This window comes from Camelus dromedarius, chromosome 1 (genome assembly GCF_036321535.1).
Source record: "Camelus dromedarius isolate mCamDro1 chromosome 1, mCamDro1.pat, whole genome shotgun sequence".
Lineage (NCBI taxonomy): Eukaryota > Metazoa > Chordata > Mammalia > Artiodactyla > Camelidae > Camelus > Camelus dromedarius.
Genome location: NC_087436.1, coordinates 90,086,499 through 90,103,660, shown reverse-complemented (window position 1 = coordinate 90,103,660; position 17,162 = coordinate 90,086,499). Strand labels below are relative to the sequence as shown.

The 17,162-nt window shown below is 32.8% G+C and overlaps 1 protein-coding gene and 1 long non-coding RNA gene across 2 annotated transcripts in view; one reads left to right on the top strand and one right to left on the bottom strand.

The window, feature by feature from the left end:
• LOC135321506 (uncharacterized) overlaps nucleotides 1-17,162 on the top strand; it is a 204,593-nt gene that overhangs the window by 138,506 nt on the left and 48,925 nt on the right. The gene's annotated exons all lie outside the window — the stretch shown is intronic.
• Nucleotides 6,183-17,162, bottom strand: part of GABRG1 (gamma-aminobutyric acid type A receptor subunit gamma1) — a 59,861-nt gene continuing 48,881 nt past the window's right edge. The window contains exons 8-9 of the mRNA XM_010980338.3: nucleotides 14,930-15,141; nucleotides 6,183-6,742 (exon numbers count right to left, since the gene is read on the bottom strand). Of these exons, the coding sequence (XP_010978640.1) occupies nucleotides 6,473-6,742; nucleotides 14,930-15,141 (482 nt within the window). The 3' untranslated portion in view covers nucleotides 6,183-6,472. The remainder of the gene's footprint in view (nucleotides 6,743-14,929; nucleotides 15,142-17,162) is intronic.

Genomic DNA, 17,162 nt, shown 5'->3' with positions numbered 1-17,162 from the left:
TGTGATATTCACTGTATTCTGGTGCTCTAGAATTGAACCTGCGATATTTCTGAGGCATGCCTGGTAATCTGTGTTATATTTGATTGTTTATCAGGAGTAATTTTTCAGAACACTTGTAGTACTTGTTTAAAATGTTTCAGCTGAAATTAAGTCCACATTGTAAATAACAAGTAAGGAGATAACAAAGATTATGTTCTGACAGGATAATGTAGGGTTTCTGTGCTTTAAACAGAAATGAGTAGGTTGCTTTTTGGGTCTAATCATCTCTTATGAGAAGAAAATTTGTTCTTGTGTTGGAATATGAACAATCACATTGTCATCAGAGTAGTTCTGTGTAATTGAAAGAGAAGTGTCTGTACAGCTAGAGGTACCTATCTTTAATTTCAGGTATGTGAACTTGGAGAACGTATTTAATAGACTGGACCTCAGTTTTTCCATGTTAGTTAGAGCTCTTTACTTTGAAGAATACGTTATTAATATATGACACATTTAAAGTTCCAGACACATGACAGGTGCTCAAGAAACAATAAATCCCCCTTCATCTTCTTCAGTTATTTATAAAAGCAGCACTGGGCCTGAAGGAAGAACCATAATTTTTTTTCAAAGTACTGTATTTTAGTGGCAGAGAAGGGAAAAGTAGGAGGGTGAGGCAGAAGATAACCTCTTTCCTGATTTTCTGGCATTTTTTTCCTTCACTGTTTCCTCAAATGAAATAATACATTTTCATAACACAGGGTGTTTGGAAAGACCCAGGTATTAATCCTAGCTGATATATTCTGTGCTCATGGATTCACCTGTGGAATACTATCTGGCAGTTCCAACTAGGATGAAATCACAGGTTATTAGAACAATCCAGAAATTCATAGTCTTTGCAGTGAAAATCATGCATAAACATTAATTATCTTTGCCTATCCTTTTATAATTTAACTCATTTTCAGGACTCTCTACCAAAGAGAAACTCTTAAATTTATTTTCTTAAATGAAAAAAAATGTGAGATAACACTGATCAGAAATTAACTTCAATGCTAAAATCGTGATTACATACTCAAACAATAAAGGGACATATCTGTATGAAAACTAAAAAAAAGACACATTTTAAGAAAATGTAACTCTTTATTTCATAACAAGTTACTGCATTTATTTTGCACTTAGAATCATTAATGTACAGAAGACTGATAAATTAAAATACCTTTGCCACACTCACAAAATACTCCCCGAAATGGTGAGGCAGAAGCAAATGACAGAAGCCATTACAATCACAAGCCATAAGACTTTACTATGTGAAGTGACTACATACACTTAATGGACACAGATAACTTATTACAGTGGTTTATCAAGATCCAAACAACTTCCATTTAGGTCAACCATATCTTAAAAGTCCTTTGTTTAGCCCTTTTTGGCTTAACTGAATCACAGTTATCACAGACTCAACCATTCAGAGGCTCAAAGATTCCAAGTACATTTCACTGTCCAACAATAAAATTAGTCTGTTCTGAGACACATATTTCAGAAATTGTTTGAGAATCAGACATCAACTTCCTGGATTTGTCTGGTCACATAGCAGCCTAATTCTATTCACAGTTCTCCCCCTTTTCTCTCTTTGTTCAAATACATTTTTTTTCTTAGTTTGAAAGAAAAAAGAAAATTATTTGAAGAGAAAGCCCTTTTAGTGGGGAACAGATTTTTACAAAAATAATAACAATCTGGACAGACCTGCCTTATGGTTCTGCTTCAGGAGATTACTCTTTTTCGTCATCCCTAATGTGGGAAACACATAGATCAGTAGGAAAAATAAAATCTGGTTAAAATGTTAAAAGTAACAGCAAACAAGACTATAATATATTCAGAATTTCCTTGTGGTGTTATAGTGTCTATTTACACACAAATACCTACTATTCAATACAGGACCTCTTCTCTTGTCACACACAGCACATTACTCAGCTTCATGCTGCCACTTTTCCTTTCTAGTTCAGGATCTGTCTTCCCCCTTCTCCACTGAACTTCAATCACCAGAATCCTGACCTTCATTCTCTCTCACCTCCTGTACTATGGTAGCTTCCTAACTGGCTTATCTTACTCTAACATAAAACACCAATAAGGTGAAACGTCTGCTGTTTTAATGATGGTTCATCTTTACTCAGGTACCTTAGTGAACTCTTCACAAGTCTGTATCACCCAGCCTCCTGAAGTTCCTATTCTTGCCTCTCTGCCATAGGGTTCGACCAGTCTTTCTAGCCTCATCTTTGCTTGTCTTTAGATGAATCTTAACCTTCAATTAAAATGGAACTTTTATTTGTGCTCATGCTGCTTTATTCAAGCTGTTTACTTAACTGGAAAATGTAGTCTCTGTTAATCTCACCTATTGACATACTGAATTCTCAAGCTCCCATCTCTAAACACACATTCTCCAAGAAGCTTTCCCAGGGTTATCCTCCCTCACTTAAATTGTATCACTAATCTTCTGATTACATTATACTCTCCTCCTGGAGAGTTCATTTTTATATTCCCGATTGTATCTAAATCAGTTCTTTATACATAGAAAGTGCTGCATAAATATTTGGATTAGGTTATGTCATTTCCAAAATGCAAGCACAATGACCTTACATTTACTAGAGCGATGTGGTTAACAGTGTCTGGAAACTCCATTTGGAATGTTTTGATAGAGACTTGGTGATGGTTTCTGTGACTTTGCAGTGGCCTGTCAAGGACTTCCTAGCAGTAAAAAAGCAATGATGACCAAGAGAAACGTAATACCAAGTATGCCTGGACTTCATTTGGTGTGACACCGAGGAGTTAAATACATTTGGTAATATGAAGAAAAATAGCTTGGTCGGAAATTATTTTCAAAATATTTGTGGTGAGACAAATTCTTAATCATTAAATATCTATGTCTGAACTTCAGTGCTAAGACCGAAATAATTGTGAATTTTGTATCTTGCGACAGGAAATTGTGCAGCAATGAGAATAGGCATGCATATAAAACTCTGATAATTTTACACATGTGCTTATTCACTTATTATGTGTTTATTCAATTATTGGTTATTAGTTTAAATTTTACTCAAATCATCCTATCTGAATCTCCTGAATAATCAAAGTACTAGATTACATTTCTTCACAACTTGACTTGAAATATAATTTCACATCTTACAATCACAGGTCCTTGATGTGAGAGTACCATCAACCATTCTTGTTGATACTGAATCATTGGCAAGAATGCAGCCCTCATTTTGGGTCTTCTTCTTCTTATGCTGAAATATGGTATATTTTGTGATTAAATACTGATATCAGAATATGAGACACGCCAATGGTGAGGCTCCTGGGGATTGTCTATATATTTATCCACATTGATTGTACTTTAACCTTCAGCTAATCAGTTTTGAAAACTCTTTAATGAAAACTTTATCTTTAAAATATAATGCATCCAATGAATTGCCTAATTTCTCCTTACACTAACACTTTTATATTTAGTTAGATTTACTCTTGAAATTTGCCCTATTCTTACTGAATTCTCAGTTAACCTAAGTTCTTTTATTTATTTTTTTCTCAGAAACTACTCGACATTTTAGGAATTGATTTCACCTGAGTCTATCTATGCAATTCAAGAATAGATAAAATATTATCATGCAATTGTAAATCCAAGACAGTACAATCATGCCAGTCACAACTTCCCTTCTCCATACTTCTAGAACCTGATCGCATATTTAGAGGATGACTGTATGTGAATTAGCACTTTTACAAATTGTTCTACTCCGATTATCCTTCCCTTCATCCATATCCACTCTTATTGGTCTATATTTGCGTTCAAAGCATTTAAAGCTGCCAGGAAACACAAGTGCCCATGATCCAATAAAATTAAGATACAATGCATCTAGAGAAAGAGGATTTAAAAAAAAAATATTTCTCAGGATGAAAAAACTAATACTTGCAAAAAGAGAGAAACAGAGATTAGACTGCATTCCCCTTGAAAGTAAGCCCTACTTGATTTCTTGTAAAAATAATCTAACTATATTTTCACTTTTACAATCTCATTTTTAGAAATAATAAGATTTGTACACTTCCCTTTTTGATCTGCGTATTCAAATAGGACTGCTCAGAACACCACTGGCTTTGAAAACAAAGCACTTGTTTTAATGGTATATACAATGGTTGTATAGAGAAAAGCATCTGTCATACTTTTATCAATTTTATTTCCACTTATAAATACTGTCAACATTTAAAGCCCAGTTAATGGAACACTAGTGAGACAATCAAAGCTATTTATATTAAGCATTTTTAAGTATTTTTAAATATGGTCATGCTTAGATAGACTTGAAAGAATCCCAGAATTAAAATTGCCCCCATGATAATGAGCAGGCTATAGATTAGAGCATGTAAATAGCCATGATATTTTAGTGAAATGATTTATTCTTCACTGGTACTTCATTTTCCATTTACCTTTAGATTGATGTTTATTTTTAACATTTTTTTATTGAGTTATAGTCATTTTACAACGTTGTGTCAAATTCCAGTGTAGAGCACAATTTTTCAGTTATACATGAACATACATATATTCATTGAGATTGATGTTTACTTTAAGAATATCCATCAATACTCAGTGTTATAGAAATGAATGCATGAGCAATTTGTAAGTGAATATATACATGGCCAAAGTTTAATTTGGCTCTCCATTCAAAAAAAGCAGTGTCGGTGGATATTTGGGCATTATCATTTATCATGCTTACTTTTTTTCTGAGGTTTTTAGCAAAGTGAAAAAATTCAGATGCAGGTGGTGGACAGACAGTAAAATGTATTTAGATTTAAAAGAACATTATGTATTCTAAAAATGTAAGTATAACCATGCCAGAGCCTAGTCAGGTATTCACTGACCACGTGGGGAAGTGTACTAAAAACGAGTGACAGGTGCACAGGTGATAGCTTCCTCCACATGCCATGAGCTAGGCCTTGATCATAAAACGCTTCATCCTGATAGTTGCTCTTGGCAAATGGAAATAATTTCTAAAGGCTATCTCCAAGATCATTCTGGTAACTTTTCAGATAATTAGGTGATGGTGACTGACTAGAGAGTTCTTACCAATAGTTGATAAGCCAAAATAGTTACAGGAATAGAATAATTAAAGCCTAAGTTTAACTTTCCTGACAACAAAACAGACATTTGGGAAACATTAACCAATAGGCTTTAAATGGCAGTAGGACTAAGAATCGAGAGCTGTCTCACACGCGGGTTTGTTCGAGGTGCCTCCAGCAGAACTCCACCTTTAACATGATTTTTGTGCCTGCTCCCATTTTCTAAAGAAGAGACGATCGTAATGACCATGATTTTTGGGCCTGCTCTTATTTTCTAGAGAAGAGAATATCATTACAATTTATGAAAAAGTAGCAACACTGAACAGGTCCAAATTTAGGAGCTAGGAAAGGTGATGTACAACACAGGTCTAAAACTGTGTTCCAGAACATTTCTGGTCTCAAAAAATGTTACTAGTATGCATGTAAGACCATATCCTCAACATGAATTTCAACTCAGTTTGCTAGATACAAATTCTTTAGCCACAATGAGTAAATACAAACTCTGTTCCTCAATGTTTTTTTGTCAATTTAAGGAATGTAGCACTTTTGTAGAGGATTAAAAAAAACAATTATTTCTGCATTTACTTTCAGTGTTGGTAGATCTAAACATTTCAGTTTTCATCTCTTCATTCTTCATAAATACTATGAGGCAGAGAATAAAATAGTTAAATGTTAACATCCTTTCTTATTTTTTTATCTTGTATTTAAAATTAACGAGTTTGATGATCTCCATTCAAGTTTGAGAATCACCAAATCTGTAACTGGAGTTCTATTTAATATTTTATCAGAAAATGAACTGGATTAAAGATGAGGTAAAAACTGACCTTTTCTTCTTTAATTAATAAACAATTTAGAAATAAATTAATTTCTTCTTGGGAGTAAGACATCTTAGAAATCAATAAAAGGAAATTGTGGCTTTATATTTTCAACTAGCTCTATTCCAAACAGAGCATACGAATAAAAAGGGAAAAAAAATCAAATTAGCAATATTTTCTAGGCAAAAAATTATTACATAAATATTACACATTAGAGTAGGCTACCATTACAAATGAAAGATTATATTTAAATAATAAAATATGTATTAAAATTAATTCATCTTTGAAATATGAATCACAGAACTTATAAATTCAAAACCCTAATATATGCAAAAATAAAGAAAATTAAAGTACAAATATATAATACTATTTTAATATACTGGATTTTCCAACTAATCCATCTTACATAAATTTAAGTAAATTAATCTGAAAGCTGTTACTTTATTTACCTATGAAAGCCTTACAATAGTTAAAATAACTTCATATTTTAACCACTGGTTTCTCTGCATTTTGAATTTAAACTTCATGTTATTGAAGGCCAGCAGAGTACACGGCTTTAGTCAGACTTATGATTGTTGCCTAGTGAGTAGAATTTATAAGTAAAGATAGCCAACCCAGTAAACCAGATTAAACAGGGCAAAAGCCGTTGGGAAAAATATTCGAGAATAGGAATCAATTTTGGCAATGCGAATGTGTATCCTTCCTTCCCTCCATGAGCCCGTTCTGCAGTCTTCAAAGCAACAGAAGAAACTGGCACAATCTTTGCCCTCCAGACACTGATACCCATAATCATCCTCCCCTTGGGGCAGAGCAATGCTATTCATTGGAATCAGAGTAGATCCAGGATGGAGTCCAGATGACATCTGAGTAAAACAATGAATGAGTTTTGAGGAAAAAACAAACCCAGCATTAAAAAAGATCAACTTGTCCCCTCAAGGCAAACTCTAAAAGACTGATAAGAAATAAAAATAATCTTATTTTCTCCAAACAAATATTCAAAACAAATATTCAAACAAATATTCAGTCCTAACATGGTTTTAAACCATGATTTACTTTGTATCACATAACATTATTTTACATTACAAAGATTTTGCAGGAAAAAAACACTCAGAAAGGAAACATATTTTATACATTTAGAAAGTTGATCTATTAAAATATAGTTAACCATGAATCCTATTTTAAAATGAGAATAAACTATATATTTCTATGATATTTTACAGTATAACATTTACAGTGTTCTAAATATCTGTTGGTTTGCTATAGTTACATTCTGCACTTTATTTTAGTAATAGCAAGGATAAATAGTAAAGATGATATTTTGATAAAGCTGAACACTTTGAGAAGCTGTGTATGAATCAAAATGATAAGAGGTTTGCAGTTGTGGATAAGGGCAAGGCCATGTATTTGGGAGAAAGAATGTGCAGGAGTTAAAAACTCAAGTTTGGGAACAACTGGTGTTCACAATTCTGCTCATTCTACCAATGTAGTTGTCTTCATAGCTGAAATGATTTTAGCACCGAATTTTTGTGATGGTTGTGATGAGTAAGTTTCATAACATGTAAAATGATCAGTGCTATGTCTTGCCCAGTAATAATAGCTGTTGTTACTATCAGGATTATTTGGGACTCATGTCAAATTAAGTTTTTATGGTACTAGGTTTTAAGTAAAACTTTAATAATAAGAATAATTTTTTTTTAAATATAAAAATTGAAGCATGGCGAGGATATTGTGGAATATTAAAGCCATCATTTTGGAGTCTGGATATGGTGGACTATTAAAGCCATCACTTAGGCTGTAATTCCAGCTCTGCCCAGTAGAGTCCTGCAACTTTGAACAGGGAGTCACTGCTCTTTTGCTGTACCAGATACACAGATCTGTTTGATGATTAAATGAGATGATATACATAAAGCACCAAGCAAAATATTTGAAACATAGCACGTATTTAGCTGCCAATAAATAACATTTATTGTTGTTGTAATTGCCGCTGCTACTATTGATTCCTGAAGAGGATATATCAAAATTGGCTATAAAATATGTGCTAAAGCAAACAATAATAACAACAACAGAAACTTGGACCTTATGAAAATGTTACTGGAAAGAAATACATTAATGAACACATGAATAAAATGGCAAGTAAAATATGAATGAAGATTGCCATTTTAGTAACTCTTCATCTCTTAGAACTTCCAGATATTTCAGGGGTTACTTTAAGATGTGAATCTCACAATCTATAAATAAGTCAGTGGTTTTATGATCTAAACACTGAATACAATGCTGAAATTAAATAGTTTTAACCTGACCTTAAATTTCTAATGAAAATGTTTATGAAATTTTTTTATGTTAAATTTTGAAATAAATACATCTCAAAGCCATGAAAATTAAACATTGTATGAGAAAGATTTAGGAAGTTAAACACACAAAAATTAGAATTTCTCAAAATTTGGACCTATATTTAAACCCATTTTATTTGTAAGAAATACAAAATCTAAACCACTAAATATTAAACCTTAAGTAGATAGAAAAAGAAGCAAAAAAATCACAGTGATATTTTAAAAAGATAAATGCATCACACAAGTTGTAATATCCATATTAGAAACAAAATGTGCAGCCTGAAGATAAGAAGCAATGCCTTAAACACAAATAAATTCATGACTCCCCTTGCCTGGATGCAGCATTAAAAAAAAAAACAGGCAGTATATTATTAAATGTTAATAACATCTTTTGAGGTTGATACTTGGGGATACTTGACTAGACTCCTAAATTTTAGTGGAGCACTAAAATTATGTACAGAAATGAGACAAATTGGTATTCATTTTCTTGTCACTATGTTTATAGCCTATGTTTCAATGTTAATCAGAGTGAAAGTGGTTAAAATACCAGTTTGTTAGTTGGTAATTTCAAGAGGATAAGGCATAAAATCCATTCCATATATCACTCAGAACTGCCTTATATAAGTGGAAAGATGGTGTATTTGATGGAAGAGAGCAATTGTGCATAAGAGAGGTAACTAAAGATTAAAGTGCACAAAAATGGAAAAAACCTGCAAGTGGACATTTAAAAAATGGACTAATCTCTGGTGCTTAAAATCGTGGAGAGTGTCTACTGCAGTGGCCCTTTAGATTGATACTTTTCTAGTTTCCTGCTGCCTCCCCCAAAACACCACAAATTCATAAATTCAAAGAACCCACGCTTCATTGAATGATGAATATGACCAGAAATCAATTTTACGTGCTGAGAAAAATAGCCAAAGAGCTGACACATTACCAGTAAAATAGTTTTGATACATAGATTTGTGACCTGGAAACCACTGACAAATTGATTGGAAGACTGTACACATTACAAACCTCACTTTTCTGAAGTACAACTATATAACCCACCTTATAATTTCTCAGATAAAGATCCTGCTGCCCCCAAAATAGCAAACATTGTATAAATAAAGTAAATCTGTTTAAATGATAAAAAAGAAACAGCACAATGGAATAGAATTTTCTTTTACTTCAAATGATGTAGTTCTGAGAATATGCCATTTTTTTTTTTTGTTATTTCAAAAAGTCACTAAGAATATAGCTGAACTTAACATTTTGAGACATCAATCCCATTTCCACTATTAAAGATATGTATGTGTCTGGTTATAGCTTAAATATTCTACTACTTATAGATTAATCATATAGTTAAGCACATAAAATATATTCTAAATGCCAAGACATACTAATATCAAATAAATAGTAAATAAAACATTTATGTACAAAGTATATTTATGTATGCATTTATAGAATACTGTAATTACTATTTAGATTATATACTGATGCCATTAATAATATATTAAGTATTAGCAATATGATTAGCAAACATTAGGCCATGTTATTGATACTATGAAATACTAACATTATTATTTTAAATTTATAATTTAAAACGTTGCACATGAGAATGCCACAGTAAGCATAGATGTTCTCCACTTCACTTTCACAAAATCCTAGTCAAGTATCAGTCAGGATTTCAAAAATTACAAAATCCACATCAGTGTTAAAAACAGACATGAGGTGGATTTGGGTGATGCTGAGTTCTCAGTTTTTGTATTTCAGAAATTAGAAGTTAATGGAAATAGTTATCAGAGGAAAGTAAAAAAAAAAAAAAGTAAAAGAAAAAGAAAAGAAAAAAGAAGGAAAGAAAAGAAATACAACTAATTCTGAGGGTTGGGACCAAAGTTGTGGAGCAGAGAATTTTATTCTTCACTTGTACATTTATATATTGTGTAATTTAATTTGTTTCAACAATGCACAAGTAACTTTCTTGATGTATTTCACATTTCACCAATATCAAATAATCCTTCCTGGGAGCTTTGCCAAATACCATTACAGGAAAGAAAGTTTATAATTTGTGAAATTTTGTATTGATGCAGCTTTTCATTATTTTTGTGCTCTGAAAGGTAGAAGAATGTTTATTCATATACATATGCACTGACTGAAAATAAGATCTTTCCTTTGTGGAGAAAGGGCTATGGGTTGGGGATTGTGGGCAAAAACAAAAAACAAACAAAAACAATAACAAAAAACCTTCTATACATTATCTCCATTCTGATACCTTAGTTCTACTCTCAGTAATATATTGCTTCTTGAGCTACTGCAATAGTCTTTAAGTTTATCTCACTGATTATTTTGCCATTCAGGTATGTACTCTATACTACCAATAATTGTCTTTCACCAACAGATACAAATATGCCATCTTGCTTAAAAACATGCATGACTTATCAGTGCTGATAGGGCCAAATCTAAATTTCTTGACATGACTCAGGAGACTCTCCATATCTTGGCCATAAACCACTTTTCTACCCTCAACCTGGATTATTTTCTTTCCTAATATTTCTATTTGCTTAACCAGCACTATCCAATAGAAGTTTCTGCAATGATAGAAATATTCTGTATCAGCATTGCCCACTAGTTACAGGTAGCACTTGAAATGTGACTAATGCTACTAAAGTACTGAATTCTAAATTTTGGTTTATTTTAATTAATTTAAATCAGCCTAGCCATGTGGCTAGTGGCTAGCTGTTGTATTAGACCAGCAGCTTGTGAAAAATACCAATCTACTTTTTATTCTCATACGTGAAGTCGCCTCGACTTGGCTCACCTGGTTTCTTCTGTCTTACTCTTTCTAATCTGTTCTCCTGAAAACTGCAACTTATTCTCCAAAGAACTAGTGCAACATTGTCACACTTTCTCTGTAATTTTCTCTATCACATTACTTTTGGAAGAATTAGTTTACATACATTTTGAATATGTTATTTACACTTGAAATGGAAGAAGGCTACCTGCTCCACAGTGGCTTATGTTGACAGAGCCTCTTCTCAACGTGATGTGCTTGCTTATAAGTCAGTGTATCGCAGGCCATGTTACATGATGTCTCCAAATTTCCTCAGTGCAAGGGATAGGCCACTTAGGTCAGCCTTTGTGGTACCTGTCTCTCATTCCATAAGAACGTCTTTTAAAATATCTTTAACTTATATCATAGAAAATATTCTGTGACTGAAGAAGTATTTGAAACCAGTTACCTAATTGCTAATATCCTTATAGTGTCTTTGTTTACTTTTGATTTTTATATTGAACTGTTATTTGTCTTATACTTTAATTATCTTATGTTTACATTTCTAACGTGTTTTTCTACAACTAGATTTAAAGATCCCTGAATGCAGAGAACACATTCTGTAGTTACTCTCTTCAAAGTGTCTTATCCAAGGTTAGTGAAATAAACTTCTGTTACTTAATATTCTAACCAATTGAGAGATCACAAATAAGCAAATTCTATCCTCAAATGGGTATATCAGGTCCCTCATATAGATATAACATGGTTTTCTGAGATTTCTCATCTATGGGCTGAATATTTGAGTTTCAACGTGAAATACTCTTTTTAGTCGGCTGGTTTCCTGCTACTGCTTTTCTGTGATCTTTACCTGTTTTATAAAGGATCTTGATTCTATACTTCAACATAGTTAACTTACTAGATTTTCTTGAAAATAAGTTATTGACACAAAAACATCTGAATCAGATTCTCAGTGAGTAGAAATAAAAACAAAACAAAATGTTTTGGATGGTAATATGGGCCAAGTCAAATGTTACTGACATTCACAATAATAAAAATAAAGAAGAAAGAAAGAAATACGGACATAAGAGAAGAAGGGCAGAAGGAAGAAAGGAAGAATGAAAGGAAGGAGGAAGGAGGGAAGGGGGAAGAAGGAAAGTAGGAGGGAAGGGAAGGGGAGAAAAAAGGAGAGTGAGAGGGAGAAAGAGCAAGAAAGGGAAAGAGAGAGGAAAGGCCAAATATATCATGTGGAAAGTAAAGTAGAAAGCATCTGTATTAAGTTATGTTTTTCTTAGAGGGGTCATGGAAGCTAAAAATCTATTGTGTTCAAATATCATCTCTTCCTAAGTAAAATAAATTGGGATTTTCTGGGACTCTCAGCTAAGCTGTCAAAGAGATGTCAAGATGGGGATTTTAGTTTCATTTAATAACAGATATGCTGACCTTTCAGTGACTTTGAAAGCAAGTTCTTTGGTCCTGGCCTATTGTCATAAATAATTTGGTGAAGCAAAGGGAAATGTTGGATTTCAAATCATTCAGAATTTTAAGCCTGAAAAATAAAGTGGGGAGATGGAAGGAGAAAGAGAGCGAGAGAAAGAGAAAGGAAGATAAACTCACAAACGATTGAAACAGGTATAAAGGCAAGATGCTGCAAGATTTCTGGGTCTAGACTTGCATTTGATTCTCCTGGGCAGAGTGGAAGAAAAAGACAGATCCTGCGAAGCCCTTAAATAGAACATTTTGAGACAACAGCAAGCAGAGTTGTCTATTCTTCATAAAAGTGTGTTCTGATTTACCTGATTAAGCAAGACCATATGGCTGCACACTGAACTAGGCAGGGAGTCAGATTTGATTACTGATCTAGTTTTTCACTCCAAGTGTCATTTAGTATTGAAGGAGCTCATGAAGCATATAACTGAACAGAAAGAACAGACTACAGATTTTATTTTGGATGGCTCTAAATAAAATATATATTTTTTTGTACCCAGGTAGTCAATTACATGTCAGTTTAACTTTTTTGATATTTTGCAGTTTAGTTCTTCAAAGCTCTTATTTAATTTTTTATTCCTTAATTTTTCATCTTTAGTATTTTGCTTCCTGGGCTTGATGCTAAAATTTAAATACTCAATATATAGATGTCTTTCTTGGATAACTATTCTAGAACAATATCTAGAACATGAGTATCTTTAACTAGTATTTGATAAACAAATGATTAAATGAACATCATAATTTTAAAGTGTGCACTCCAATGTTTCTGCTTCCTGAGTAAATGAGATGTCTGATAAGGTGGTTGAGAGACAGATCTGGAGTCAAAATGATTATCAGCAGTCCTACAGTAGCCACTTATTGGTTGAATGGACTTAAATAATATTAGTACCCCTATTACATATTCTTAGAATGAAATTCGAGAATCCATGTGAGATTGTACATTGCCTGGCTTATAATGTTAATTAGTATTATTCTAAATACTTTCAGTCACAGTTTCCCAAAATAAAAAGTCAAGGTAGCAATTGAACAGAGCTGTGGATGAGGAAATGATGAAATGGAAAATCCAGAGAGGATGCCTGGCTTTGATTAAAAGAAGACAGTATAGCAAATGTGTGTTTTTCTTTAACTAAAAATTAAGCAAATGGATATTAAGGTTGAAATTGTTGCCCCCTGATGCTTTGTTCATTCAGAGGCCATAGCATGTCCTATAGATAAGCTAAAATCATGTGATGTTGAGGGAGTCACAGGCTAATTCTACAATGTATGTTCTCAAATGCCTACCACCAACAATGTGATCTTTCTTAGTATATTGTGGGACTCTGAAAGCAAATTACAAGTCCTTGGAGTATAACATAAAAAGTAAAATATAATTTTAAAATATGGCAAAGTTTTATAAATAAACTAATGAGAAATGGGAAAAGGTAGAAAAAACATTGATTCCTAGAACTTACAAAGTTAGAACATGGAAAACTCCAAGCTTCATTATATACACACCATGGTAGGCTTACAAGCTTGCACCCATGCATAACTGCTTTATACAGTTTTCATGTTTAAAGACATTTTGGAACAAATTTTCTTTGAAAACATTTACTGGAATCAGCAATGAAGTGTCTTTTTTGTCAATACTGGAGAAACAGATGTTTACCTTTCTGAGTCTTATTAGAACAGGCAACTTAAGGAAGGATTACAAACTTGAACTCTGGCACTAAAAAAGATCTGAGTTTGAGTCCTGGGTCCTTCACTTCCTAATGCTGTCCTTGTGCAAATTACTGAAATTGTATCTACAAGCATAAATTAAATCATGCATGTAAATGCTTAGAGGAGTTTCTGGCATGCTCAGTAAGTGTTATATATTACTTTAAGTTTCTTATAATTGCCATTATAAAAAGAATTATGGTTAATTATCCAATATTAAAGTATTTTAGAACCAGTAGAATTAATTCTAATTTATCAGCTTGATGTGATAAATGTTAAGGTAGATATATGCTTGGGAAAGGGGAGTAAGAGAATAGAAATATACAAAAGCCAAAAAGGTGTCTTTTCTATGACACAGAAAGCTATGTCTCTCAAACACAGCTGAACACTAACACTAAAGAGGGATCTTTATTTCTAAAAATTTAGCTAAATTTGTGGGGCACCCATGTTAGAAATCCAAATCCTAACACAAAAATAGATTCAAGGGGAGATTTAAAATAATTTTAAATTATTCTTTGAAAGATACAAAGAATTTACCACTTATGGAAAATTTCATAGTGTGAGAAACCACTCTTCATAAAGGTGATCCAAGAGTCTTTTCTAGGGAAAAATGTAAGTATACTTTTGTAGGTGGGCAATGTTCAGTACCCCAGTTTGATCTTAATATGATTTATGTTTTGTCAGGGTGCCTCAAGCATCCATATCAGTCTAAGAAAGTATAACAAGAGAACTCAAAATTGAGTATCTCTTACAGTAATAAAAGAGAGGATTTTTTTTTTTTTTTAACATACCGTGGCCTTGTTTTTTAGCTTTCTTTCTCTAGTAGTTTTTCCTTTTTTGTTGCTGGTAAAATAATGCAAGGTGCCATATTCCATCAAAGCTGCAAAAACAAAAATGAAACAAACAGAAACAAAGAGATCCATCGCAGTCACATATGAAACCTTGGGTAAGGACTTCCTGGCAATTGTGCTCAGCGTGGTCATAGTCAGCACTGTAGTGATACCTGTGGAAGAAGGGGAAGGAAAACAGATGATGAAAAATAACTTAGACTGTTTTTACCCTTCCAGCTGGTTTGGCAATATTCTGAGTGGAAATAAACAATGGAAACAAAAGAATGTGATTACCTGTGATTTACAGAAAAAAAATTCTGGTAACCATAGTGACATTGTGTTCAACGTGTTCTTTGCATCTGTGAGTTTTAATCATCTAAATTCTCTGGCCTGCAAGTAGTTGACACCCCATACCCACCCTTCCCTTCCTCCATAATAATACACCATCCAATTTTCAGCTGGTCTGTGCCTGCCTGGAAGAACAACCATAATTGCCAGCTGCTTTCAGCTATATGTGGCCACAGACTGAGATCTCACCAAGAAGAATAGGCAAAGGGTATTAATGACCAAAAGATGCCATTAAAGAGACAGGCAATACCTTTCTTTCCTTCTTCATTGTTTCTGCTGGAATACAATGGCCAGAGCATCAGAAGCCATCTTAGACCTCTACCTAGTTTAATCTACAGTGATTTTAGGTTTCCTGCCACACAGTTAAAATTAATCCAAACTAGTATAGTATGTTTTATAACTTGAAGTAAATCTATTTTCTAGTCTTGAAGTTTCAGTAAAGAAAACAGGCAAAATGGTATCAAGGGAATACTTTTGAAGCACAGATTAAAAGTTTGTATTTTGAAGGATTGAGTGTATAGAATTGGGATAGCCTCCTGGACCCCAGGTGTGTTGTGTAGATTTTTGGGGGTGTCTGTTTCTCTTTATCCATGACCTTCTTGATGGTTCTTACCTAAGGGAGGTGGAGGCTAAATTTTAGGCCCCCTAACTCACACCTGTCCAGACTATATCTCTTCCTATCTAAACTGCCTTCATTCTCATTCTTTGTCTCATGAAATAAGATACCATGAGTGGAATTGTTTACTCTCATAATGCCAAATGATTCTTAATTTGGCTGAATATTTATAGAGCCAAATATTCGGGTTGAGAAAAAAATAGAAAGGATGTCTTTGGTATGGTGAAGGCAATGGCCATCTCTTTCCCTCATGTCTACATTGAAACATGCCTTAATAATAATTCCTTTCACATTTCCATCTTTTTATTTTCATCATCACTCAGGATTGAAAAAAAGATGATACAGGTATGATGATTTGGAAGTCATGTAGGCAAATTTAGATTCAAATTTTGATGTCCAATCTATTAGCTCCATAACCTCAAAGGGGTTTCTCAACTCTTCTGTGCCTCTCATCTAAAAAAATGTGGCACAGTAATTTAATAAATTGTATAATAAATTTATACAAAAGGTATTTGCTTTACTTATTTTTCTTAAAGTGGATGCTTAGATTAAAAAGAAAGATTAAAAATCTTCTTTCTAACATTAGCATTTTGAATCTATAATTTCCCCTCTTAGGAATACTTTAGCTGCCTCTCACAAGCATTTAATGTTAAATTCTTATTAAAATTCAGTTTGAAATATTTTATGATTTCCCTTTTGATTCTTATTTGACCGAAGGGTTATCTAAAAGGTCATTAAACAAATTTCAAATAAGGGAAGCCATTATTAATCTATATTATTTTATTAATTTTTAATTTACTACCATTTTGGTCAGAAAATATACTTGGGAAACATTTTAGTCTTTTCAGTTTTATTAAGATCTTGGTTAATGTTCTGTATGCACTTGAACTTACTGTGTATTCTGTAGTTAGGTGTATTGTTTTATAAATACCAATCAGGTCAAGTAGTTGTAATTTCATTCAGATTTTCTATATCTTTTTTTTATCTTCTATTACTTCATTTTTTTTTATTTTATTGAATTATAGTCAGTTTACAATGTTGTGTCAATTTCCAGTGTAGAACATGCACTATTTTTTTTTTTGGTAACTTATTAAATCATAACATTCCCATAGTCAGACAAAGGCAGATTTCCCAAGGTGGCTTCTCAAGTAAACAAAACAAAACATCCAAAAACCTTCAGGCCAATGTGTTCTTTGATATCATTATCAATGATCAAATTAAATTTCAATT